At 32.8% G+C, this 27,429-nt stretch overlaps 2 protein-coding genes across 3 annotated transcripts in view; both read left to right on the plus strand.

Moving 5' to 3' along the window:
* The window catches only part of LOC140437744 (fatty acid synthase-like), a 104,221-nt gene extending 86,774 nt beyond the window's left edge, over positions 1 to 17,447 (plus strand). For both annotated transcript variants that reach the window (XM_072527439.1, XM_072527440.1), the window contains exons 22-29: positions 1,852 to 2,007; positions 2,411 to 2,662; positions 7,736 to 7,889; positions 8,776 to 8,980; positions 9,063 to 9,213; positions 12,980 to 13,280; positions 14,505 to 14,765; positions 17,087 to 17,447. In XM_072527439.1, the coding sequence (XP_072383540.1) occupies positions 1,852 to 2,007; positions 2,411 to 2,662; positions 7,736 to 7,889; positions 8,776 to 8,980; positions 9,063 to 9,213; positions 12,980 to 13,280; positions 14,505 to 14,765; positions 17,087 to 17,440 (1,834 nt within the window). In that variant the 3' untranslated portion in view covers positions 17,441 to 17,447. The remainder of the gene's footprint in view (positions 1 to 1,851; positions 2,008 to 2,410; positions 2,663 to 7,735; positions 7,890 to 8,775; positions 8,981 to 9,062; positions 9,214 to 12,979; positions 13,281 to 14,504; positions 14,766 to 17,086) is intronic.
* Positions 17,448 to 18,190: 743 nt separating this feature from the next.
* On the plus strand, positions 18,191 to 24,502 carry LOC140436283 (uncharacterized). Its single transcript, XM_072524989.1, has 3 exons — positions 18,191 to 18,273; positions 21,549 to 21,717; positions 24,275 to 24,502. Exons 2-3 carry the CDS (start codon positions 21,549 to 21,551, stop codon positions 24,475 to 24,477), a joined length of 372 nt encoding a protein of 123 aa, XP_072381090.1. The 5' UTR covers positions 18,191 to 18,273; the 3' UTR covers positions 24,478 to 24,502.
* The last annotated feature ends 2,927 nt before the right edge of the window (positions 24,503 to 27,429 follow it).

Raw genomic sequence — 27,429 nt, forward strand, 5'->3', positions numbered from 1 at the left:
TTTAAACATAAGCAGAACCACCCGAATACAAATGGCAAGACAAGCTTTTGTGAAATTCAGACCGCTCCTATGTAATCAAAACCTAAATTTCGAAATACGCTACAGAATGGTCAAGTACTACATATGTTAATCTGTCCATCTTGCTTTATGACATGGAAACGTGGACTTTGAAAAAAACATCTATCAACAAACTTGAAGCATTTGAAATGTGGTCATTGAGAAGAATGATGCGCATACCTTGGGTGGATAGAGTTCGAAACGATGACGTACTTAAGAGAGCCGGCGTGGAAAGAGAACTCTTTGAATTAATTAAAAAACGCAAGATTGGTTACCTTGGGCACATATTGAGAGGAGCAAAATATGAAATACCACAGTTAATCCTACAAGGGAAGATCGAAGGTAGGAGAGGAGCCGGCCGCAAACAATTATCCTGGTTAAGGAATATTAAAGAATGGACAGGAATACACAATACAGGCGAGCTGTGTCACGCCGCCAAGAACAGAATTCTAGTAATGAGATAGTCGCCTACGCACTTTGGTGTATGGCATGTTAAGAAGAAGAAGAAGAACCACAGTTTTTTTATTAATAAAAAATTGAGGGAACAAGAAAGTCTCTTAAGAACGCGAGAGTCTGGTAGAGCAACACTATACTAAATTTAGGTATGTAAAAATAAAATTATTATTTTGTAATATCTTCATCAGCATTGATGACAGCTTGTAGTCTTCGGTATATCTGCGTGAAAGGAACTATAAAATTGTCTTCTTCAGAGAGTCGTCCCAAACCTGTTGTATTTCGTGCCACAACTCTTCAGCATTTTGAGGTATAAAATTACGACAATACAACCGTATTACAATAACCCCCCACACATTCTCGATTGGGTTTAAATCTGGACTGTAGCGGGGCCATGGTAAGGTTTCGATGTTGTTATTCTGGATCCACTGGTTTATTAAATTTGCAGTGTGAACAGGATAATTATCTTGTTGGAGGATAAAATTATTTTCTGAATGCAACTGTTTTACACTGGGAAACATGATGTTTTCTAGAATATTTAGATAAGTCTGTCCAACAAACCTGCCATCACTACGCCCTACCATTCCCATTCGTCTAGATGAAATCCATTCCCATACATTGGCACTAAAATGGCCAGCTGCTCGATATCTATCAACATATAGAGGATTAAATCTATTATTATCTGGTCTATACATCCCAATTTTGCAAAATTTAAAAAATTTTCTCATCTGTAAATATTACCCTGTTCCAAAAATCTTGATTTTGTAGCTCATGGTTTAAAGCAAATATAAGTCTTGATTGCTTCTGTTGTGGTGTAAGAGCTTTTTTTGCTGCGGTTTGGTACATAAGACGCGATGCTTTAATTCTGCGCCAAGTTGTTTTATTTGTTTTGTCTTTCTCTCCGGAAACTGTGACATAATTCTTGCAGTTTTCGCATCTTCAAGAGGATTCTCTTCTAATATCTCTAAAAGCGTACGATCTTCATGAGCGGTAGAGATTTTTGGTCTTCCAGAACCTTTCTTTCTTTCGAGAGTTGCTTGTTCTCTCCATCTTTTATTAATATTAAAAACTGTTGTTCTGTTTACGTTAAAATGGTTCGCTATTCTTCTTAGTTGTTAAAATTCTTGCTTTTAGTTCTTTGCTAGCATATGGAGCCATTTTTTGAGGTTAAAGAGAATAAGTTATTTGACAAATTTAAAGATTTGGCAGTGACAGTAAGTATTTATTCTTCAAAATACACTGCTCAATTTTCTACAAAATACGCTTTAAGAGTTGTATCTGTTTTTTTAGGAACCAGCTATACTTAAAAAAGGTTTTGAATTTCATTTAAATTTCTTTTAGATATTATTGCTACCCAGATAAAACCTATATAATCGTCGGTGGCCTAGGAGGCTTTGGATTAGAGTTGGCTGATTGGTTAGTGTTAAGAGGAGCCAAAAATATTGTACTTGTTTCAAGAAAAGGTGTTACTACAGGATATCAAAGCTTAAGAATTAGGTAAGATATTTTATTGGTAAAGACCAAGTAGAGCTAGAGCTACGTTAGGAATTTATTACAATTTTATATTTACAAAATACTAAATTTACAAATATTATGTTTAGGTATAGTTGCTTTAATTTTCCTCTATGTATCCGAACCATCTTAGTCTCTAAGCTTTTATGTATGATGTTAGTTAATATTTATTATAGATGGTTTCTATCTCTTTCTATTTTTCTTTCTCATTGCTCGAATTCTTCCTCCTCCAAGTTTTTTAAACCTCACTTTAACTTGCGGTAAAATTTCTCATCTCGGTCGGAGTTTAACTCACTACTACTACTACTGAGTTTTACGCTCAGTAGATACGACCTGTGAATATTTATTTCCATCATAACATATAAATACAGCGATATTTTTCTTTTAGACTCTGGGAATCGTACGGTACAATTGTACATATATCTCAAGATGACGTTTGTACTGAAGAAGGTTGCAGAAAACTGCTTCAAACGGCTAATCGTTTGGGAGACGTCCACTCAATATTTAACTTAGGTGTTGTTTTGGCCGATGCGGTTTTTGAAAACCAAACAATAGAAACGTTCAAAACATCATTTGGTCCAAAAGCTGTTGCAACACAACATCTAGACAAATTATCAAGGGTGATGTGTCCGAAATTAGAGTAAGTATTTATTATTACATTCTTACATAGAATTTTAATTTTCGAAAATGATAAAAATGAATATAGGCGACCGGTTTCCATTAAAAAGGAAAAGGAACGGTATATACCGATTTTTTTTTTAATTTCTAATGCAACAAATTTAGTGATTTAGTTCTAATTAGTGATTTTTGAATTTTTTTTTCTAAAAAACTACTAACTGAACTGCAATTCTACAAAAAGCTTTGTAATCTTTAAAACTTTAAGTACAAGTAAGAATATTTTGATAAGTATAAATGATGTCTATATTGCTGAAAACATGGACCCAAATATTTCGAATATGCCTTTCGAGTAGTCTACTTCTAAGTGTTAATAGCGGTTGCGGCGATACAGGCGCGCGGCGCATAAAAATGTTTTTCTTCAAACGTCAAATAATGATGACATTACTTATCTAACTTGATCCTGTCAAAGTTTGATGTCTCCGCCGGCAGCAGTTTTTTTTCCCATTTCTTTACGGCGGAGGGAAAAATGTTGTCATGGCAACAATATGAAACATGTCACAAAGCAACAATACAAATGTCATTAACAACAATTAAACATCATTTTTATTTATAGTAATACAGTAGACTCCCTCTATAACGAGAACTGAAATGGCAGACTAATTACCTCGTTATAAGCCGATCTCGTTATATCAGAAAACAATAATACTGTGCATACATATGAATATGTAGTTTTCTAAAACATTAACTTCCTATAGTAAAACCATTCGGAGCAATATAAGATGCTAATAAATATTGTTTGAAAGGCGTTTTTGAAAAAAAGTTGTTTACTTTTATTGTCAATGAAATACATTAAAACAAAAAAGAGTTTTTTTTATTGTCAATGATATAGGTTAAAACAAAAAATCTGTACTTGCATTTTTCCCAACTACATAAAAGCCCATTTTCAAGGATAACCTACTGCTTCTGCAATTACAAGAATTCTCTCATTTTTGACTGCTTTAAATTGTTCAGTATTATTCTATCTATCACATTTTCTAAATATGTGAAACAGTTGTATTTATTGTAAAGAAGTTTATTGCGGTCGGCAGTTATATTTATTGCGGGGCCGTATAAAAAGGTATTTATTTATAGCCATGTCCGGGCCAAAAACGTAAAAAAACGCGTTTTTCAATTTTATTTTCTCTCGTTATAACCAAATTTGCCTCGCTATAGAGGGTTATAGTTCAATATAAATTTTACAGGAACATCTAATGTACCTCGTTATAAGCGAAACCTCGTAATAACCGTGTTCGTTATAGAGGGAGTATACTGTATTAAAAGTACAATTAGTTAATGAGGCATTTTCAAAATTGAAACCGTGCAAAAATGTTCCCGACTCTTGATACGCATTGGTAATTGTTGATGATACTGATGGTCGAGAACAACTTTCAGCAATCATTCCAACGTGCTACTGCATCATTAGCCGCGGACTCAATTTCGTTTAGGTTTTCCATTTTCGCACTAAATTTGCGCTTGCGGTTGCAACAACAATAAGCTGATTTTAATAATTGCAAACAACTGTCAAACAACTGTAACCAGGGAGACGCAAATCCCACCGACGACTTAATTATTTTAATTTCTAACATCTAGACGACTTTGATAGTTGTCACAGTTAATTTCGAGTAAAAATAGCGTAGAAAAAATAGTATACCGTAGAACGGGGTGACTTTGTTAATTTTTTTTATATTTTCTTACGTAACTTTTGAATGGGTGATCCCAAAAATGTGGAAAAATGTCCATTGGGATGCATCTTATGTTTATGTAATTTATACTGTTAGTATATATATATATATATATATATATATATATATATATATATATATATATATATATATCTTTAAATTGAGGATTTTCTCAAAAAAAAATAAGTAATGGTATATCAAAATCACCCATTGATGTGGGGTCACTTTGATACCCTATTTTAAAATAGCTTGGACGATGCATAAAAGCTGTAATGGTGTCAATGTCAACCCATTTTTAAATCGATCAAGCCAATTTTTAGATATTTCAATTTTAATTTTTGGGGTGACTTTGACAGCTGCTATAGGCACAATAATTAGTATATAATAAATAATTTTACAGGTAGCTAATACTTTATTCAGATAAAAAACATTTTAGTAAATTAGTAAAACAGTATAAAATAGTAAAAAAAGCTAAAAGAATGTATTTTGAACGGAAACAAAATCAAAGTTATTTTTCTTTAACATCAACTCTGCCAGAAAATGTACATGTAGTTGCTGTTTCATTTGTTTCAACCGATGGGGTCTTCAGAATTGCTAAGATATCATCGAAAGGAGCGTTAAAAACGTCGGTCTCCACAACTTTAAAATGTTTATGGGTCCCATCCAGTGATTTAAGTCCAATGAGTTCGTATTCGTCAAAAGGTAATTTCTCTTGTATCCTTCCGGCATATACGTAATTTTTACATTTTTGTTTACCTGACATAATTTTTACAAGCACGTAAGTTCCAACATTCAATTCAGCAAGGGAGGGTTTTGTATTCATCTCATCTTCATATGATTGGTCCTCCACAGAATCTTCATTTTCAATTTCATTTTCGCTTTCACTATTATAGCTGTTTAACTCGCTATCGGAGGAGCTGTCATCTGCCGTTATATGTCGACTTACACTTTTACCAGGTTGGATATGAAGTTTCGTTTTACTTTGCCGTTTAGTAACTTCTATCTCGGACTTCTTATTCATCAGATAGTCTGTGAGGCTGTCGTTAATCAGAGGTTCTACATAATCAACATCATGGTTGATTGGTGTAATCTTACTCAAGACTTTATTTGGATCGAAAGGGACCATGCCACAAGCCTCGAACCCATTCTTCAAAACTCTCTTAATTGCACTTTTTTCACAATCTCCACATTTGTACTCAGTTTTTGCAATTGTCTGATCCATTAATTCCAAGTATTTTTTTAATAACGACGGAAATTGATCTTTAGGTACATCAGTAATTTTTGGGTGTCGCAATTTAAATTCCGTCAAAACTTTTCACCAAGAGACTTTCATGGGTTTAAAAAAAGACACATCCAAAGGCTGGCATATGTGTGTTGAATTACTGGGAAGGCACGCAAATTCAATATTGTGCAATTCACACAATTCTAAAACATGATCTGAAAAGTGAGACGCCAAGTTGTCGCCGATCATAACTTTTTTACCTTCCAGTCGTCTTGCGTGGGGTAATAATATGGTCTCAAACCAGTCTGTAAAACAAGTTACCTCCATCCACCCATTTTTTGTTCGGTTATATCTAGCTCCTCTTGCGCAACATCCACTACTACAACAAGGAGAGCCCTGTGGACCTCCTAATGTCCATGCATCCCACATATGTTCGCTGCGATATATTATATAAGGAGGGAGTAGTGTACCATCAGCAGCACCGCACATCATTATTGATGTGGCGGCTTTACTATGATTAGTGATTTGTTCTGGATATTTGGTCCCTCTTCTATAAAGCAATCTTCTTTTCCCCGGATCATCACTAACGTTGGTTTCATCGTAATTGAAAACGTGTGATGGAGGGCAATTTGAGAGAGTTGTTCTTAAATTATTGAAATATGATTCTATCGTTTCTTTTGTGACACCTACCCGAGCTCTAGTAATGTTAGACGCAAGTCGTTCAGAGATTTGCTGACTATGTCTCTCTAAAAAAAGTTTTACCCAGTCGTTACCAGGACTTACCCCGTTTTTAAATTTAGAGATAATTCTTCCAGTTCTTTCTAAATAACTCTTAGTGAAAAGTTGTACATCTAGCGTCGATAATGGAAATCCCCAATCTGCACATTTGACAATGCAGGACACGATTGATTTTTCCTCCAGCTCCGTCAACGCAGTTTGGCCCCCTGGCTTCTTCACATGCTTCCCTTTGTATTTATTATATAAAGTACCATACGGAATTTTAAATCTTTCTGAAGCGGCTTTAACAGACAAGTTTCCGTTTACTATTTGAAGCAGAGCATGTTCAAGAGTTTCGTCAGAGAAGTTCTTGTAGCTTCTTGATCCCAACTTTCGTTTATAAACTCGCGGCATTTTTTCGTTTCATGCAGATAATGACGAAATCCTGAAAATAATTAACGGTTTGAAGTTTCATTAAGCAAACTATAAAAAGAAATAAAGTATCAAAGTCACCCCGAAAAATGTATCAAAGTGACCCCGGATAAGAAATCATTCAATTTCATGGAGTAGTTACGGAAATAAGTTAGGTTAAATATTTTAAAATAGTGACAACTAGACCTACATTAAGGCAACATACACAAAATTACCTGCAATTCTATTGTAAGAGCTGTATGTTTAAATTTAGTAACTCAATATAAAATCTTCAAATTCAAACAAAAACTTCAATGGTGAATTTACAACCGTATACTTTTGATATTGGCCACAAACACCTTCTGCTATAGTGAATCAACATGTGCACTGAAATCAAGTTCAGACAACCACCATAACGGACGAAACATTTGGGTTGTATACTCTCTTGAAACAAAATATTCATGTTTTATCAAAGTCACCTTATAGAATCAAAGTCACCCCATTCTACGGTACTTTATTCGGCAAAGAAGCGACTTTTCTTGACTTGCCCTCTATTACGCGCCTCACTTCGTTCGGCGCGTCAAGAAAAGTCATGCTTCTCCACCTCATAAAGTAATATTCTATTGTTTAAATTTAAAACAATAATTTAATAAAAATGTTACGTACAATATATTGAGAAAAAAAGATATTTCTTGTTATTTTATAAAGGCGGATAATAATTAAAACAATTAAAATTAATTTTTTTAAATGTCACAATAATTTAAATGTCCTTTTAATGTACGTGGTGACTATTATTGACTATTTTGTTACAGTAAAACATATTATTCAATATTTAATTCACTTTTCATTGAAAAATATAGTATTGACACCCAACGTAGGGCACCTATGTGTAATTTGCTTTTAAATTTTTAATTAAATCCAAATAAAATTTATTTTATTGTGTTGAAGACCAATATTGTTTTATGCTAAATTCTATGGAGATCGACTAATTCTTAGTGTTTTTCTATTTTTTTGGCATTTACAGAGACTTCGTGGTTTTCTCATCGGTCTCATGTGGTAGAGGCAACGCTGGACAAACTAATTATGGAATGTCCAATTCTATTATGGAAAGAATATGTGAGTTAAGGAAAAAGGAAGGATATCCAGCATTAGGTATTCAATGGGGAGCTATTGGAGACGTAAGTTTTACATTAAAATTATTTTTTAATCCTTTTTTAAGATAATATTTAAAATATACAAAATTTTATATATTTATTTTTCATAATTTTTTATGAATTTAAATCACAAAATTGTATTTAAATATTAGTGTACTTTGAACACTACATCGTTCACAAGGTATGTTCACATTTCACAGCATTTTCAGAGAAACACAAAAAAAATGTTTTTTTTTTCGCCTACAATTGCCTGAGGCGCTTATTCACCGTTTCTATAATTAAATTCCTTAATTAATCACCCGTTTTAAATTACCACGAGCCGCCACTGTTAAAAGCATAGGAGTCAGATAAATAATTGATTATGTTTTAACAGAAAAGAAAAACATAAAAATTGGTAACAGTCACAAAAGTATGAAGAGGTGCAGAAATGTTCACTATTTAGTAGAATAGAATTAAAAGAAAAACAACTCAAATATAACTAAAAAAAACTAGAAAATCTATTTGAATATGAAACTATCATATTCTAGAAAATCTATTTGAATATGAAACTATCAGATTCTATAGACTAAAAAATATAAACATTACACAGAATTAAGACAGCAGTCACCCAAAAATTAGAAAATACAAATACAAGGAGAATTTAGGGCTGTTAAGGAAATTATTACGACCAATGGACCAGGAGGACCACGACAAATGTGAGATAAAAGACTTGGCAGTATCATCGAAAGGAGAGGAACAACATGGGCGGACACAAGATCTTTGGCAAGAAATAAGAAAGGGTGGACAAAATTTATATTCAATTAATATTAATATTTTCTGCTGTGATGTATGTTTAAATTTCATAGTTGGTAATAGGGATTTTTTATAACTAGTAAAACATTTTAATTTAATGTTTTTTTATACCAATTAGGTAGGATTAGTGGCAGAATTACAAGAAAGTCACGTGCAGCTAGAGATTGGTGGAACTCTGCAGCAAAAGATCTCAAATTGTCTTAACGTTTTGAATACATTTTTAAGACAGAAACAAGCCACAGTAGTCTCAAGTATGGTAGTTGCCGAAAAACGAGGAGGAGCAGGATCAAACAGTGTAGTGGACACCGTAATAAATATTTTAGGTAAGTCTGTAAAATTATTGGTAATGCTTAAGTAATAATATCTTCGGCCATATTTGTTTTGTTGCATTTGTGATAATTTTAGGTCTTACTGATGCAAAGTTAATCAGCCATCATGCGACGTTACCTGAATTGGGTATGGATTCGATGACGGGAGTGGAAATTAAACAAACGTTAGAGAGGGAATTCGAGATTTTCCTTACACCGAAAGACATGAAGACAATGACTCTACACAAGTAAGTACAATTCTATTTTAATTATTGTATCTCTTTAAAACAATTTATTAGTCACGAAAGGTTTATTTTAATGCAACTTACGGTAAAACAATAAGAAATATATTTATATGCGTTATTGTATTCTTATTGCATTATTGTATTTGTTTTTGTGCAACAGCCAAATATATAAATCTGCTAAGCGTTATACATAAAAACAACTTGATCTATTTGTCCATAGAAAATCCGACTTACTGGCATCCACCTGATGCCAGTCAAGATTCATAACTAATGATATATTCGATATTTAAATTACTATTGTATCGGACTAAGATCTACAATCAGATCATACTTCAATCATTATAACATGGTAGAATGTCTGACGGGTAGCTCTATAAAACACTCGAAAAACGCAATCAGTAAAACTCAAGTTTATTTAAATAAAAGAATATTCATATAAATAACAAAAATAAAATTTACTCCTATACAATATGTACAATACAAATAAAAATATATGTGTGTGTGTGTGTGTGTGTGTGTGTGTGTGCTGTCGGTTTCCTTTGAATCCTCATAAATAAAATCGACGGGCTGTGGTGCGATGTCGATACCAGTGAACTGACAACAAGGGGCGTTTGGATGGGTAAGACAAAGGACGATCTTCAGTCAATACCCAAAGACCGTGGCAAACACTCAACCCAGGCGAGAAACGGAAGTGATCAATCAATGCTCGATCGCAAGTATGGGGAAAAGGACAGTGGCCTCTGATCAGCATTAAGATACCCAGTATAGAAGCTCTTACCAGATCAATACTTCGGATCAAACTTAGATCTCTATCATTGTTCACGGCGTTTTATACTTTTAAGAATGAGAAGTTTATAGAAATTGCATGTAAAGTATAAAAGACATCAACTTGAGTTTAAAATTGAAAGCAAGAACTGACTAATAAATACAAGATCGCGATTATTAATAGACAATAAAAGAATCATGTATAAGACCATACAGAAACCAATCTGAAAAAAGGTTGGAGATAGATGGCATAGAAGTATCGAGACGCAGTAAACTATGATATACAAAAATCCTTTAAAAGTTAGAAGAAAGTCACCAATTATGGAATACCACTTTGTTTTGTACACTTGCAGATGTCACAAATCCATGTAACAAACTCTGTAGCATCACAATCCTAATGAGCCCAAAGCCCACACATTATGCATTTAATCCAGTTTTCTCTACTGTTATCCGTGGAAAAAAGTATTCGACAAAACATACATTCAGCATCAGCAGAATCACGAGATTCTTTGCCCAACAACTCATCGGGTTCACTGTCTGCATCAAACTGGATAATATCCTGTTCCTTAGAGTCTTCTTCTTCAGAATTAGTCGTATTTTATTTTATCCTTTTGTTTCTCTTCCTAGTTTTCTTTTATTCTTTGTCTTGGCTAATTTATTTTCTTTTTCTTATCTCTCCAAATTATGATTTACTAAATCATTCTTGTAGATTAAGGATGTTATGCTTTTTTCCTCTATTAGATACTTTTGTTAGTTTCTCTGGCACTGGTCTTACAGTACACTGACAAACCTGACCTAGAGTGATCCGATTAAGCCCGGAAGTCAAAGGTACAGGTTCAGGTTGTACTAGACACATGTTTCTGGTGCAGGTATTTCTGTCAGGGCTTGACCAGGTTTAGATCTTGATTCCAGTGTAGTGATGTTAGTTGGACAACCGTCTCTTACAGCATTTTTTGCGCAGCAATAAAATCCACATTACTGAACACATTTTTATTTAAAGGACATAATCCAGTGACCTTAAAACCGTTGGCTACAATCTTGCCTATTTGTATTTTCAAACAGGATTTTTTAAACAGTTTCACGATATCATATGTACTTAGAGGTCTATTATTGTTTCTAATCTACATGCATATTTCATCACTGTAGAATGTTTTTAACGGCTCTATAAAAGTCTTGTCTAACTCCTGCAGTATGTGGAGGTAAAGAATCGATGTTCACGTTTTTTCCCTACCCATATCTATTATATCCATATTATGTCCATCTAGAATCAGTAAAACTTTCAATTCAGGAGTCGTATTGGTGTGTTGAATGAAGTGCTTGAATCAGTCTGTGAAGATGTTAATGTGAATCCTCCCTGATGGATGTGCAACTCCGACTGATCCTGGCGAAAGTTTCTCATTAGCTGAGCACTCATATTTTTTTTTGGGGAAAATAATAAACGGTGGTATAAAATGACCTGTAGCAATTATGAAAACAACGATTGTCCTAAGGGATCCTCTTGAACAAGTGCAGCTATCTGGCGTTTCTTTCTGTGACCGATAATGTGGGGTATTTTACTCTGTACTATTATAAGACCAGATTCATCCACGTTGTAAATACGATTTGGTGGATAGTTATTTTTAGTATAAATATCTTCAACAAGATTGGAAAAAGCGTCCACTTTTTCCTTATCAGGTCCAAATGCTGTGGTAAAAGATGTACTAGTTGGTCTTCATATGGAAATTGTCTCTTTATGACGATTTAAAAATAACTTCAACCACTTTTTCCGGCCATACCTGATTGAGTAAAGGGGTTGTACAAATTGTTTCTCTTTGCTAGCATATACGCCATACTGTGAAGATTGTTCTTGTCAAACCGTAAAATTTGCTCTACATCATCAATATATAATCTACCAGCTGGCCTTAGAGTGGAAAGCCCAATAATGTATGTCATTATAATTTGGTGGCTGTTGCCTCTTCTGGAGACTATTCATCTTTTTGTCCCAAAAAAGAATAAAGTATGTGTATAACAAGTATGTGTTTATATATAATAACCGTTAATACTTGATTAATACATATTTTTTAAAATTTTTGACGCGACAAAACAAAACACGCCTGCCACACGCTATAGTTCACGCAACTAACACAATGGTGTAAGTGCGATAGTAAAAAGAGCGAGTCGAGAGTAGAAGATGGTCGTGCATTGCTTTCCAAACTTATATTTTAGGAGAAATTAAGGTGTGCCATATTAGGATACTATTCCATATTTGGTTACTTTTCTCTATTAATTAAAAATGTTCAGACTGATAACTGGTACCCCTTGGTATGTTTCAAACGAAACTCTACCTAATAATCTAAGCATACCATATATTGAAGTGATAACACTTAGAACAAATAAATATCGACATTTCAATGGAGATCGTGCCAAAAATCCTCCATTAAGAGAACCATTGACCAATCAGTAAGAAGACTTAAAAGAGTATAAGAAGAAATCTTAAGAGATTTACAGTGAAACATTAATTGGTGTTTCAAGCTCTTCCTTTTAAATCATATTTCCGAAGGATTCTACCTATTTATTGAGTAAAGATGTAAATATAATAACAATAATAATATAATAACAATAAATAAAAAATAGACTGACTCAGTTGGCTGGAATCTTTCCTAGGACATAAATGTAATTCATGTTTCCAGTAGGGATCAGTACGTTCCCTTAAAGTGAAATCTTTTAATATCGACTTTACGTGGCTTTAATTTTAATTTTTATGGCGATGATGATAAGACCGAAAACATTCTGTAATTTTAATTCGTTTGAAAATTTTCAATTTATAAATCAATAAAAATATTTTCTAAATATATACCATTTTACACTAGAAATTTTTCACTTCGCTGTAAGTTAAAAAAAAAATAAATAAAAATTGGCTAAACTGTTATTAGCTATTAGCTAATTATTATGGAATAGTTTTAGATTTATACTACTATATTTGTGAAAGATATAACAATATTAAAAAACGGTATTTAATTTTTAGATTAAAAGAAATACAAGAAAATAAAAACATGGCTTTGGAATCTGATCAATTAACCGACTTCGCCATAATATTTACCGATGTAGGAGAAGAAACCGACGTCAAAAAAGTTGAACTATCTCTGCCCTCAAAAGCCAAAGAAGATGAAAAGAACGATACAATACTTCTTTTCCCTGGTATTGAAGGTCTTGGTAGCAGGTTTACTACCTTAGCGTCTCGGTTAGAAGCGCATGCCATCTCGTATCAATATTGGGACAGTGTGGACTACCCAAATGTCCAAGTATTGGCGGAGACACTATTACCCGTAAGTAATAATATAATTTTATTATAAATCAGTTAAATGAAGTTAATTTTTAACTGATAGAAGACTATATAAATGCCGTCCTTGCATTTGTTAATCTATTCCTTTTCAGGCTTGAATTTTAGATCCGGAAAAAAACTGTTCTGTGTATCCTTATCATTTTGCATGTTACCTGTAGCGACTTCCACAGAACATATCAGTTTCATTGGTATTTCTGTTCTTACGAAGTAGAGAAGAATCATCACATCTACTGATTGACTCGTCATAACTTATTTTCATAGCTTCTAAAAGAATTTTCGGTCTTGCTCTTTCCGATTAAACTAATCCCAGGAAAATAGTTTTAAATCGCGGATCAAGAAACATGCCAACCATATATTTGTCAATTTTATCGAATTTTAACCGTTTTTTAAGCTTATTTTCTAGTGAAAATCTCATTTTCAATCAATGTGGTTTTCTATTTGTAGTCTCTTTCTTCTCTAGGTATTTCTTACAACATCTGAAATCGTTTCGGAGATGCAGGAAATACCTGTGCTGGTGCTAAATTATTTAAAGATTCGTGATCTGTTATATACAAAGAGATAGCTTGATGGTAAAATGTTATATCTACTCTATTCTTCTTTATGGTGTCGAAGAAGGACTGGACCTGAACTGTTAATGTTGAGTTAATGAGAAAACTGGAAGCTTTCGAGATGTGGCTTGTTAGGAGAATTTTGAAGATACCATGGACCGATCATATTACGTTTTCAGTTAATTTTATAGTTCCCATTTCAATTTGTAAGCTTTCTGGTTTTTCTCCTGTAGCTAAATACTTGGTTTTTTGTGTATTAATTGTAGTTAACTCCTCTTCCAGTTTTCTAAGCATAACTATCAAAACAGATCCCGCCTGAACTATATAGTCATAGCAAGGAGAGAGTTTCTAGCGCTATACGTGTTCGGGCCATGAACTAAAATATTTGGCGGAAAATTCAAAATGTACGTTTTAAGTAAATATTGCTACTAAAATTTTTGCTAAATTTTTGCTAACAATATATTACTAACCGAAGTGCAATATTATCGCTTATTTTTTTATGTACAGACCATGATTGGCTATTTTAAGGATTGTCCTGTTAGTCAGCGTATTGTTGCAACTTTCTCGCCGTTAGGAAATATGTATTAAATTATACTAAGTTAAGAAATTAATATTAATATAAAGAATGCGAATTAAACTCTCACAAATGTTTTTTTTAGAAAGTAGAAGAACGTGTAAAGGAAACTGAAAAGTTTAAAATACTAGCATATTCTTTTGGTGCCGCAATAGCTCTAGAGGTTGTACATTTGCTAGAAAACAAAGGATATATAGGAGACGTAGTAGTAGTAGATGGTGGACCGTCATTTGTAAAGAAGTTGACACAACCCTTCAGTACGCTTTCAGAAGCCGAATTTGAAACATCTATTATCTGCCATTTAATGTCATTCAATTTGTCCAGTGATATTATTTCCAAACATCAGGTAAGACGATTTAACTATTCATGAATTCATAACTGAACATATACTAATTTACCTTGATCTTACGTAATCTTTAATAAGTTATATAAATCTACACGGAGTAATTACAAAATCTTTCAGTTCAAACAAGGCAAATACGTTAGTTAGATTTTTTATCAATTTAGGCACATTTATATTGTATACTTACAATAAAATTGTAGATAAATTAGATATGACAATATGACACTTTGCGTTTGAAATAATATTGGAAACATTTTCTAAATTCCTAGGTTTCTGACAAACGTGCCTTCTGATCGTATTATGAACTTCTGCCACGTAGACACAAAACATGAAGAATCGCAGAATTGTTGCCTGATGGCTATTGAAGAACCGTCTATGACCAACATATATTTCAACTATACAATATATACACGTACAATATATACAATACCAACTTCAAAACACTAAATTACTTGTTCGTCGTAGATAAAATATAGTATAAAACTCGTTGGGGTTAAATTCCTGAATTGTAACGTTATAGGTTTATTATACGTACATTGTTAGAGTCTGGATTCAAAATCGTTAAACAGCGACAAGAAGAAGAAGAAATATGTCGATGGTTTAGCTGTTACACCGCAATGTTTGTTTTTATTCTTAAAAATTTATCGATGTCCAATCCCCTTTCATTTAACACATCACACAGTCCAACCGGAACAATAACAACGAAGATAAGATATGCTATTATTTGGCAATGTTTAATTGTTCTATTATATCATTCTATTCTATTCGCTAAATACTGTCATATGGCATATGGCACTGTCCTATATGTTAAGTTATTTAGGCACTAGAAAAAGCAGAATTGTGGAAAAGAAGAAGAATTAACAGTTGACATTTTACGTTGACAGAAGCTTTGACGGTTTAAGAAGTGACAGAGGACATTTGACAAGTGGCGCCAAGTCCTCGAAAATATAATAATACGATCGCCATTTTTAATCAACGATTAAAATATAGTAATTATTATTTTAATGGGAATATGCCACAAGTTAAAGTTTAATTTAAAATAAGTTTATTGACGTTTCAACTATCACTTCGGAAATCGTTCTTAAAATACAAATAATACGAATTAAACAAATTTTGTTATTTGTCAGAGAAAAATCAAAAAGCGGCTCTAGTTATGCTATATGATACTAATTGTGTCGCAAATTCCTCGGCAGAATGCAGTAGGATCTGGTTACCCATATTAAAGGAGGAAGTTAATAAAAAGAAAATACCGAAGAAATAAGTATAATTTATGTTTTTTAAATAACGTAACAAGTAAACTAAATGTAAAACCAAATACTGTCAGGTTTTTTTTTTCTGATTTTTTTTTTCATGATTTATTATGGAATCACTAACGGTAGACTTTTACTGTCCTCGTGGCATGTGATTGCCGTTTTAAAGACGAATCACATGCTCTAATTTTTCTGATGATATTATTCTAAGTTAAAGTTGATTTCATGTAATCGAATGAACTCTCTTACAATAAAGTCGTCCCAGGAACGCAACTCAGCAAAATGGGCAATATTATTTTAAAGTCCTCTACTTTAAAATGTATAATATATGTCTGAATTGTCAATATAATTGTGTTGGATAAAATTATATTATTAGAAGAATTTTTCACAAAGTAACAAAAAACAAAATTTGTTTCATTTATTACTGTTTGTATTTTGAGAACGATATCCAGAGAACGATAAGTGGAAATTAAAACATCAATAAACTTATTTAAAACTTAAATTGTGGCTTATTCCCATTAAAATAAAGATTGCTTTAAGATGTCACAAGAAAATAGCTTCATAACAATGTAAAATATTATAGTCGCTACTGCGCATGCGGAGGAGGAGTGGTACAATGCTATTGAGATTCAATCGACCCAACCTCTGCTTTACTACAAATGTTGTTACTTCTGACTCAAGAGCTGCTTCTTCTTCTTTTTTTTTTGTTTGTTCTTCGTTAAATTTCTGCAAAATTTGTGGTATGGTATTCCTAATTCTTGAATTAAAATCGCCCATTACGGATACACTGTCCCAATTATTAATGTTATCTAGACATTGTAGAATGTACAGAAGGAGTTTAAGGTTTGGATAGGTTAATAATGGGATTTTTATCTGTTTTCCCTTGAGCTTTGGAGAAAAGTCTAGGAGCTCGCGTAGGCAATTTTTAATTTTCGCAAAAATATCTAATTTTAATTATTTTTTACCTTTGTCTTGAATATAAAACTAAGGCAAACACAGCTACCGAACACTCAAGTGTTTCCGTGCTTTTACAAAGAGTATAACAACAATTTTAACTATTAATGTATTTTTTAGGAAAAAATGGTAAAATGCAGTACCTGGAATGAAAGACTTGATTTAGGTGAAGAAATCTTTAAACAAAATGACATTTCTGAAGAGTCCATAGCCTTCAAAAGGCACCTAGCCAACGGATTTTACAATCACGCGAAACTTGCCATGAACTATGAGCAGTCATTTAAAAAGATCAAATCAAAAATAACCCTTATCGCGCCAGAAGAGTCAATAATCAAGGATATTGAAGCTGATCGCGGATTATCAAGTATTGCTGCAAGCGAAGTGGGCATCATAACGGCCAAAGGAAACCATGTTACTGTATTAGAAAATGAAGAGATAGGAGAAATTGTTAACTCCATTTTCAATAAAAATTAAGAATGTATATACGAGTTATTTATAACCTTTTAATTATAATTTTTGTTAAATTTGTTTCCATATTTTTATAGTACTTATAATTAACAAACATTAGAAGATAAGATCTCTAGGGTTTGATTATTATTTTAAAGATCTTGGGATATATGAAATGAATAGAAATTATGCGGTAGAATAGTCAGGACTGAAGCAAAATCAAGTTGGGAAAGGAAAATCAAAAAACAGAAATTGCAAGACGTGTAGCATGGGTGCCATTCAGTAATATAAGCTATATACTTAAAAATAAAGACCTACTCATACATATTAAAAACAAAATGTATAATACTTGTATTCTACTAGTTAGCACCTTGTCTTTATTAGTGTCACCGTGACACTAATAAAATACATCAAGTATAACGCCAAAACAACACAAAGAGCTATCGAATGCGAATGCTCTAGTTCTCCCTAAATAGAATCTGCAACAAGAAAATTGAAAGAACAGAGAAGTTAAGTAAATAGAAGTAAGTAGGATCATAAAGTAAGATACACAGAACAACGATAGACTAGAAAAAAACAGGATAGAAATCAGTGGAATGAAGTGGAAGAGGCCTAAGTCCAGAAATGGCATTAACTATAGGATCAATCGTATTTGTTTTATCGATTATTTATTTGAATTGTGTGTAATTGTTTATTGGTCATATTAAAGTGATTTTATGAGTGTTTTATATGTATTGCTATTGTTTAGATTGTTTATATCCTAAAATTAATTTAGGTAAATAATTAAAGTATACCTACATTTGCAATCAACATTCATATAGACACCTAAAATTTATTATCACTTTACCGTGTGCTTCAAGGTAAGAATAAAACTATTTTTTAAGTTATTTTTAGAAGTTTAAGTTTGTATTACTTGGGTCTAATATGCACGAAATAATAATTATAAGAGTTTTTACACATATTTTATTTTCTTCAAGATCATTTACAAATTGGAACTCGAAATGTTCCAATATATAGAATAAAAAAAATACAAATTTTATAAAAAGTAACTATGAACTTTTGTTTAAATAGTATGTAGAACAAAAATATACACAATGTTCAAGACAAAGAAAAATGTCACATTTCACACATTTTTTTTTAGCACTTTCTGTCCTTTCCACAGGGACACACTCCACATCTGGATGTTGTTTCTTTGTTTCTTGTTTGGAGGTCCTTGAGAGTCCTCTCCGCTATCATTTCTTTTTAGTTTCGCTCTTATGTCTGATGGTATTCTTTGATTGTTATCTCTTTTTTCAATATAAGGTTTAATTAGTGCCAAACCAAGTTCTTTTAAAAAGATCTGCGTTTTAGTTTTTCAGTTGGCTTGTTATCTTGATAAATAACATAACTATTTATTTCTGCATTATAAAAAAAATTGTTAGAGGCCATCGCTTGCTATTACGAGACACATTATATAACGCAGACATTTCGTCAACCATATCTACGCCACCTTTTGTGTGATTATAAAAGTCTATAATCTTAGGTTTATTTGATTTGTGGTCAAATTCTGTATCATGATGAAGTAAAGAAGCTACTAACACTATTTTATTTTTCTTCGGGAGAAAGAACACCAAAGAAATGTCTTTTTTAAATCCGAAAATTGCGTGGTTTTCAGCTCTGTTTTTGGAATTCAAAAAGATTGTCGGTATTTCCCTCTTGTTTTTACGAATATTTCCAACGGATGTTAACCGATGATCATTAAGCAAATGTTCTATTAGCGGTATGCCGGTAAACCAGTTGTAGAATGTAATGTTGCGGTTAGTACCACGGATTGGATTTACAAGCCTGTTTACTACATCTAACGGTCTATTACTAAATTGAAAAGATCCTTCAGGCTGTGAGCCAACATATACCTCTAAATTTAAAGTGTAGAATGTTTTGGCATCCACTAACGTAAATATTTTAATGCCATATGGGCGGCTTATTGGGGATATATTGCCGAAAGGAACAACGTCCCCTAGATTCTAATTTTTCATCGATCGTCAAGTATCGACTAGGAATAAAATATTATTGACAATTGGATACAAATTGAGCAAAAACAGCTCGTATAGCTGCCAGTTTATCTACTCTTTTTTGTTTTTTTCTATTTTCGATATTATCGAATCGTAGGCACTTTAAAAGTAATATAAATCTTTGCAGGGACATTGTTAGCCTGAAAATGCCAATTCCTGGTCCATCTGTAGCCCACAAAGCCTCCAGATTTAACCTATTGGCTTTATAAACGCCTGATAGATATAATAATCCGAAAACTGCACGAATTCCTTCTGCGTCCGTAGACTTGGTGATATATGGTTTTTGGTTTTGGTTTTTTTTTATGTTGGTCATTATAATCTGAGCGACTAAACTGATTTTTTTATTAGTGGATTGGACAATATCTTCTACAATAATATTATCCATGAATAATTCCCAGCAAGAAATGGGCGACTTGCAATGTTTTGCATTATTTCGAACACCGGGAAGTAAAGTTATTAAATTTTCTTGTCGTGTTCTAACCGATTTATTAGGACAGTTCTTTGCCCATTTTGTTTTCTCATCCTGTCCGATAAAAAACTCCGATTGTCTTACTTTATTGTCTTCAAACTTATTGTTGTCTTGGGAAAGAATCTTCCGACGATGATTTATTTTCCTGATTAGAACTTCCAGGCTGACGATTTTACACTAATTGAAGTTGGTTTTCTAAAATATCCTCACTGGGACGAAGGCTAACCTGCTAACTTTCATTTTCAGATTCGCTTTCTGATCCTAACTCTGATCCAGTTAATTCATCCTGCCAAAGCTTCAAGAGAGCTTCTTGTTCTTTCTCCCAACTACACATATTTCTATATGTCTGAAATTAAGAATATTTAATCAATTTTCAATATTCCTACCAATTAAATTATGTTTCTGTTAAAAAAATAAAGATAAATTGTGCTAGTATAAGAACTTACCTGTTAATAATTAACCGCTGTTGTGGGGTTAAAATTACCCAAAAACTAAATATTACTACACTTCAACTGTGTGGTGGGATTAAATCACCCAAAAGTCCAAAAAACGCGACACCACTCGTTCAAATCTTATTTATATACTGAAATTTATGATGCAATACAAGATCTGTTGTATTATGGGAAGGCCCCATTCGTGGCGCCAGATGAATCTGGCGATGTTGCCACTATTTTAACAAGCGCTAATGAACGACGTGGGTGATTTTCACCCCAAAACACAGTTGCTGGGTTAATATGTGACAAGTAAACAGTTTCTGAATAATATTGAGATTAAAACTTGTATGTGTTTTTGTTAGCTAATTCTTTACAGCAGTGTTTCCCAAACTTTCTTAGATCGCGGTTCAATTTTGACAGAAAATTATCCTCTTGTCTTATCATACTTAGTTCAACTGAAGCAGTATCGATTCAACATGATTCCTCTAGATTTAATTCTGGTATATATGAACCATTTGAGTGGCAAAACTCCAGACCTAGACTCGCCAAAGGCTAGATTCCCACTGATCTTAATAAAATTCTCAAGCCGGCAAATTTGATTTTCACTTCAACTCGAAAAATTTGATCGTCACGCTAATTACTTCGATTCTCACGCTGTTATTAATGGAAAACTCCGACATACGCAATTTGTGCTGAGTAAATCAAACATTTAATGTTTATTATATTTCAAGAGACGCTATGTTATTTTCGTTAATTATTATAAACTAACGTTCGAAAATATAAGTGGAAGAAGCAGAATTCAATCCTATACAGGGTCGCATAAAAGTTACTACTTTCTGAATGAAATGGAATTTAAAAGAAATAATAAAATATTTTTGAATCGGTACACGCTAACTAAGGTCTTAAGGACCACAACATTAGTAGTACTTACAACAATACACTTTGACATCTAGTTTAATCTTAAAGTAAACTATCCTTTCTATAGCATAGTTTCTGGGTTTAAATTCCGAAGCAAGCAGCTTCACTTTATATTCATTTAAATCGTAACTGCCAATTTTAATGGCTGTCACACTAAATCGTGTATATTTATTTAATACAAACTGTACGTACTTATACATCAAAATACATGCCTTTATATATTTCATATAAACTCCCAATTAACAATACATATTATTTTTCAGATGAACCTAAAATTCCAAATATTTTTGTTCGTGCTCATCTTCGTCGAGATTAATTCTCAAGACGTACAAGTTGATGACACACCAAGGAAATATTGTGATGACCAATTAGTTCAAGTTGTTCGTACAGTCTGCGCAGAAGTATATGGTGTCAAATCTCCACCAGAAATACGTTAGTAAAATTAAAATATTGTAGGTATTGTTCTTACTGCAAAGTTTTTCAGGCAATTAATTATCACCATCATCAGTGATACCACAGCTCGTTATGAGGCAAAGTTTTCTTCAGAACAATCGTCTATTTACCTCTGAACCTGGCAACTCTTCTTTATACTCCAATAGATTTTAAATCGATTTTTCTCTGGCTCGTTGTCCCATCGGCCCTCTTCGATCAAAAACTTTTTTGATTGTTGCTCTTCCTCTGGTCTGCATACATGCACTATCCATCTAAGGCTAAAATTCTATCATAATGAATTTTACAACGTCAGGTTCCCCAAAACTTCTGTACAACTCAAAGTTGCAACGCCTGCGCCACAAACATTGCTCTTCTAGTTCTCCGTATATTCTTCTTAGGATTTTTCACTCAAAATGTTTAAGCAGTTCTTGGTCCTTCTGTATAAGTGAATTTAAAGTATGTTTTGGCATTTAAAACCAATTTATTGGAAAACTTTTATTCCAAGGGAACTAAAGTAAAAAACTAATTTTTTTGTACACCTCTGAAGTAATCATTAGAAAAATGAACAAAAATAACAAAAAAACAACAATATTTATCATTTGCCTGTCTATTTCTTACCTCGTATAATGTGGAGATATTAATCAGTGTCGAGTGACGGTGAGGAGTAGGTAGATTGAGACCTCAGTGTCGTTTAACGGTTCTTTTGTTTCTACAGAACAAGATACGGGTACGTCACGAGTGAGGTGAATAGGCAGATTGAGACCCCTAACTCGAAAGGAACCATGTCCCTCTTGATTATGGCTACAAAATGGGTGCCAAAACGTCGACTTTTAACTTGTCAACGCGATTTTTCCTAAGAACTTAGTAATTTTCATTTACCTGATCACGGAAATGTATCTGAACATACACTCAGATGCAAAAAAAACGCAACGGAGAAAATTGTTGTCAAATTCAAAGTATTTCAGTTTTTTTTAATTTTAGCCCTATTTTGATGATTTTTTTAGCACACTGTGTAAAAATTTATATACCTTAATTGGGTATAGTGAGTTTTTTAATAAAATTTTGTATTTAACTTGTTATACAGGGTTAATCAAAAGGTGATTTTGTATCCTAACTTTGAAACATTCTGTGGAATAATTCCGTTGACTGATTTTCGTAAAACCTTGTTTTTCGGTTGCAACCATGTCTTCTAAGTATTATGTTTTTTGTTTCATGTGAAATTATGGAATAATTCATTTTTAGGAGCGAAATGACTTTGCCACCCACAGTTCACGACTTTTCCTATTATTACCATAATCTTTTGTATTAATATGTAATACGACAATGGGAGCTTTGGTGACTGATATTGAAGGAATGTCATATCGACATCCCAGAAGCATTGTATTTAAATAATGATTAAAAGCAACGACATGATCTTGGTGTTAATGAACAATGATAACAATAACAAAACATAAAAAAAAACAACTTAAATGAAACTTAACCTAAGTACGCAAATAACAAAGAAAAACTACTAAAAAATAACTTAATACTTTGTATTGCCTCCCCTTGCCTCTATAACTGCCTGTACACGTCGGCTCATGCTATCTATGAGGTTGGGAATATCATCTTGCTGGATGTTTTGCCATTCCTCTTCTAGAACTAAGCAAAGTTTGTTAATTGAGGCTAGTGTGACTTCGCGACCTCTAATATTTCTACCAAGAATGTCCCAAACGTGGTCTATTGGGTTCAGATCTGGAGAAGACGCTGGTCAGTTCATTTTATCATTAGCAACATCCTCTAAATATTGCGTGACACACATTGCAGAGCGGGGTCGTGCATTATCTTGCATTAATAGAAAATCATCGTCGATATATTGACGTGATTCGCTAAAATATCTTCAATATACCGGTGTGCAGTCAACAAACCCTCAATACCAATTCAATGTGCGCCTGTCGGGATATTCCTGCCCATACCATCACCGAAAGCGTTGACTCGTATAAAACAATCATCTAAACCGGTAGTTTTGCGCTTCCTGTCACTTCCCGCTTTACGCTTGTTTGTTCCAGTTCGTATAAAACGTTCCACTACCCTTTGGATGGTAGAGCGATGAGTGTGTAGTACTCTGGCCACATATTCATAATTTCGCCCATCTTCAACCAGACCAACGGGTTTCGCACAATCTTCGACACTAAGACCCATGATCAATCATAGGTAAACAAAATGTAAGTGTCAATATGACATAATGATAAGTCACCAAAGTCACTTCGTTGCATTACAAAATAACTCCAAAACAATAATAATTTAAAAAGTCCTAAGTTGTGGGTGGCAAATTCATTTTGCCTTCATTATCACTCTAAAAAATGATCTAAAGCATATTTTGACATGAAACAAAAAACACAATACTTAGGAGACATAGTTGCAACCGAAAAATAACTTTTTACGAAAATTCGCAAACGGAATTATTCCACAGGATGTTTCAAAGTTAGGATATTAAAACCACATTTTAATTAACCCCGTATAATAAGTCAAATATAAAATTGCTATCTATGAGGTTAATACATTATTATGGTTTTTACAGCACAGGTTGAAAATAATCCAAATAATGTCGAAGAACAACCAGAAAAACCTAAACGAACCTATGGTGTTGTTAAAAAATGTTGCGAACAAGAATGTAACAAAGCTGATATACAAGCCTTTTGTAAGGGTGAAAGAAAATACAAAAATCCAAATGACGGAAAAATCAAATTACCTGATGGAACTATTGTAGATGTAAATAATTAAAAATAAAAATTAACAGTTAATACTAAAACAATCATTTTATTTTATTCTTATTACAACCCAAAAAATTAAGCAAATAATAAAAAGATATAACGCAGGATCTTTAATAAATTCTTATATTTAATAAGGGCAGATTCTGTGTGGAAGTCTCATCTCCAACACAGGGCGTACAGAATTATTATATAGAAATGATACAAGTCACCCCAAATAGGTCTCAATGATTCCAATGAAGATCTTCACGGTGAACTTTCTTCGCAGTAACGCAGCTCACTCTGTTTTCTGAAGTCCCGAAGACTTATGTAATAGTTAATGGAAGATATACAATAAGCGTACGAAGTACGACTGTTGTAGAACAGATTACTTCCAGAGAAGATTAAGAAAGATATGTTTGTATTAATTTTTTAAGTTATAATTGAGGGTTATTCTTACATTGTTACTGATTTTCACAGAAGTTTCTGAAGTGAATCTTTGCTTGAATAATATAATAAAGCTGTAGAGTAAACTTATAGAACTTACATGTGGATTGTCTGGCATTTATATTAATATGTTCACTTGTAAGGTTGGCTTGTTGCCAAGAAGTGAAGGAATCACAATTTGATCATCTTTTTTAAAAAAAAAAATTATTTAAATAGCCAATTCTTTTATTTCTGTTGTTAAAAATTAAACATAGTTTCTTGAAACTGTCCAACTATTTACATACTTACTTTTAACATCTTGTATATCAAACACGAACGGTCGAGAAACTGTTTCATCTAGCTGCCGACCGAGAATCATTTCATCAGCTTGTCAATATGACGATAGCCAACGCTTGAATACAAGCACGGCACACAAAGAAGAAGAAGATATCAAACACAACTAACTTTAGTGCAATAGTGATACATATTGCCGTTGACAGAATTTCATTTTCGTTTTCTGTTCTCAATCAATTTTTTCTTAAATCCAATAAATTATTGTTTCAAAAATATACAGAATTAGCCATCACTTTTTTTTTTAAATGGACGTTAGAAAAACACAAAACAGGTACAGTTTAACAATATTTATTTCAATTCAAAATGTCATCACTCTAAGCTTAAGATTCTAGATAAATTTTATAATAAATTTATATATATTACATCTCATAAAATAAGAATATAAAAAATAATTATAACAAGGTAATTTTTTACATTGGACACGTAAAATAAAAATTTATTTTAGAATTTCCGCACAGAGATATCAAATTAGTCAATAGAAAGCAGATCATGGTTCACATTTGTTCCATATAAGCAAAAAATTTAAACACTAACATTGACAATAAAAAATATATATCAAAAGGGCATCACATAACCATCACTATATAAAAAAGAATAAGAGAAGTTACAGAAAATACATCTTTGCGATGTTGACGTATTATCAAAATAGTAAGGAATGTAGGGAATTATTTAATAATGAAAATGTAAGGTTATTATTATGATAATGACTGTTTTATTATCTTCTAAAGCTCTGGTGATATTTAGTAATACATTTTATATAATTGAGTTAAACATAAAATGATAAAATACTATAATACAAAGAATAATAATGTACAGTAATATCAGTTGGTTGCCTAAGTTGAGATTAATCAACACAAATCTGTATTTGGACATTTGACTAGTATAATATTCACTAAATATGGCGTTTTCAGGTTTACGTTCGAAATTATGGTGACAAGGTAATTTCGTCTAACTCTTCTGGGTTTTCTTTAATTTAATTGGAATTGGGTCTAATTATGCCGCAAGGAGTAGGCCTAAAGTCTTGTGATAAAAAACACGTGGCATAGCACTACTGTACAAGACAGGATGCCTGAATAAAACAATATGGAGAAATAAAAATATCTGGAAAAAAGTGAAAGGCTGGTGGTGGCTACGTTTATCATTTAACCAAACCCTCGTCATTCGAAAACCGGCCTAGTCCTACTGGTCTGTTCCTCTCCGTTCCGATCCGGAAAGTAACAGACCAGTAGCATATGGTAATTTAAGGTGCGCTATTTCACCAATATTATTGATCACACGAGATTCACCATCTCCCCCTGTTATTACTAGCATCGCACGCCCAATGTCGTGGGCTCGCAAAATTGATGCAGAAAAAAGTAGTAATATATACAAAAATGTAGAAAAATGGGACATTCACAGAACATAAAAACGATATTCACAAACATCTACTTATTCTATGTCAAAGTGTTAAAATAGCCTAACTTGAAAAACGTAGATCCCGTGATAGAAAGAAGCCGGTACCTGCACTGGAAGTAAATAAGCCATAAGTCACTTATGCTAAGACCTTATAAAATGACTATGAATATGAATGCTACCTTGAATAACCTTGGTAATAAAATTGCGGACGTCGAACCTTGAGGGTTAAAAATTCTCAGGATACGAGAATTCGACTGACACCATGTTCCGAGAGCTCCAACGATTAGAGCTGTCATGCAAATAGTTCCAGCGATAAGGTCAGGAATCTTTAGAGTACCGTGTACACACGGTGGGACAGAGCTAGAAGTACAGATATACGACGGCAGATTAAAGTGGAGAACATCGATGACTGTGTAAGAAGGAGAGTATAATGGAACGATCAGATAACCCAAATGACAATAAAGAGAGTAGTAAAACGTAAAAAACGGTTTCCCAATAGGAAGTCGATGCAGTGGGAAGACCATGAAAACGATGGAAATACAACTTATTGGAGGCACATTAAAAAACAGACATGTCTACACACAAAGAAGAAAAGAAGTTATTAAATATCTCTAAGTAACTCGTAAAAAGGACTTAAACAAAGAAGAAAGCAATTTGTAAAAAAAGCTGTGCACTGTGTTATTCAAACTAAATAAAAAAATATAAAAATTACTATAAGAGCAGTACATACCATAATACAATAAATTGTGTATTAACAAAAAGTAAAAATAAAGTTAAATATGTTTGTTAGTCTAATGTATTATGAGTTGAC

This window comes from Diabrotica undecimpunctata, chromosome 3 (assembly GCF_040954645.1).
Source record: "Diabrotica undecimpunctata isolate CICGRU chromosome 3, icDiaUnde3, whole genome shotgun sequence".
In the NCBI taxonomy this organism is placed as follows: Eukaryota; Metazoa; Arthropoda; class Insecta; order Coleoptera; family Chrysomelidae; genus Diabrotica; species Diabrotica undecimpunctata.

Excerpts from the sequence above, each read along its gene's own strand:
- LOC140436283 (XM_072524989.1), top strand. The coding sequence starts at position 21,549 with ATGAACCTAAAATTCCAAATATTTTTGTTCGTGCTCATCTTCGTCGAG. Across the intron at positions 21,718-24,274 it reads CAAATCTCCACCAGAAATAC|CACAGGTTGAAAATAATCCA; the intron begins GTTAGTAAAATT and ends TGGTTTTTACAG.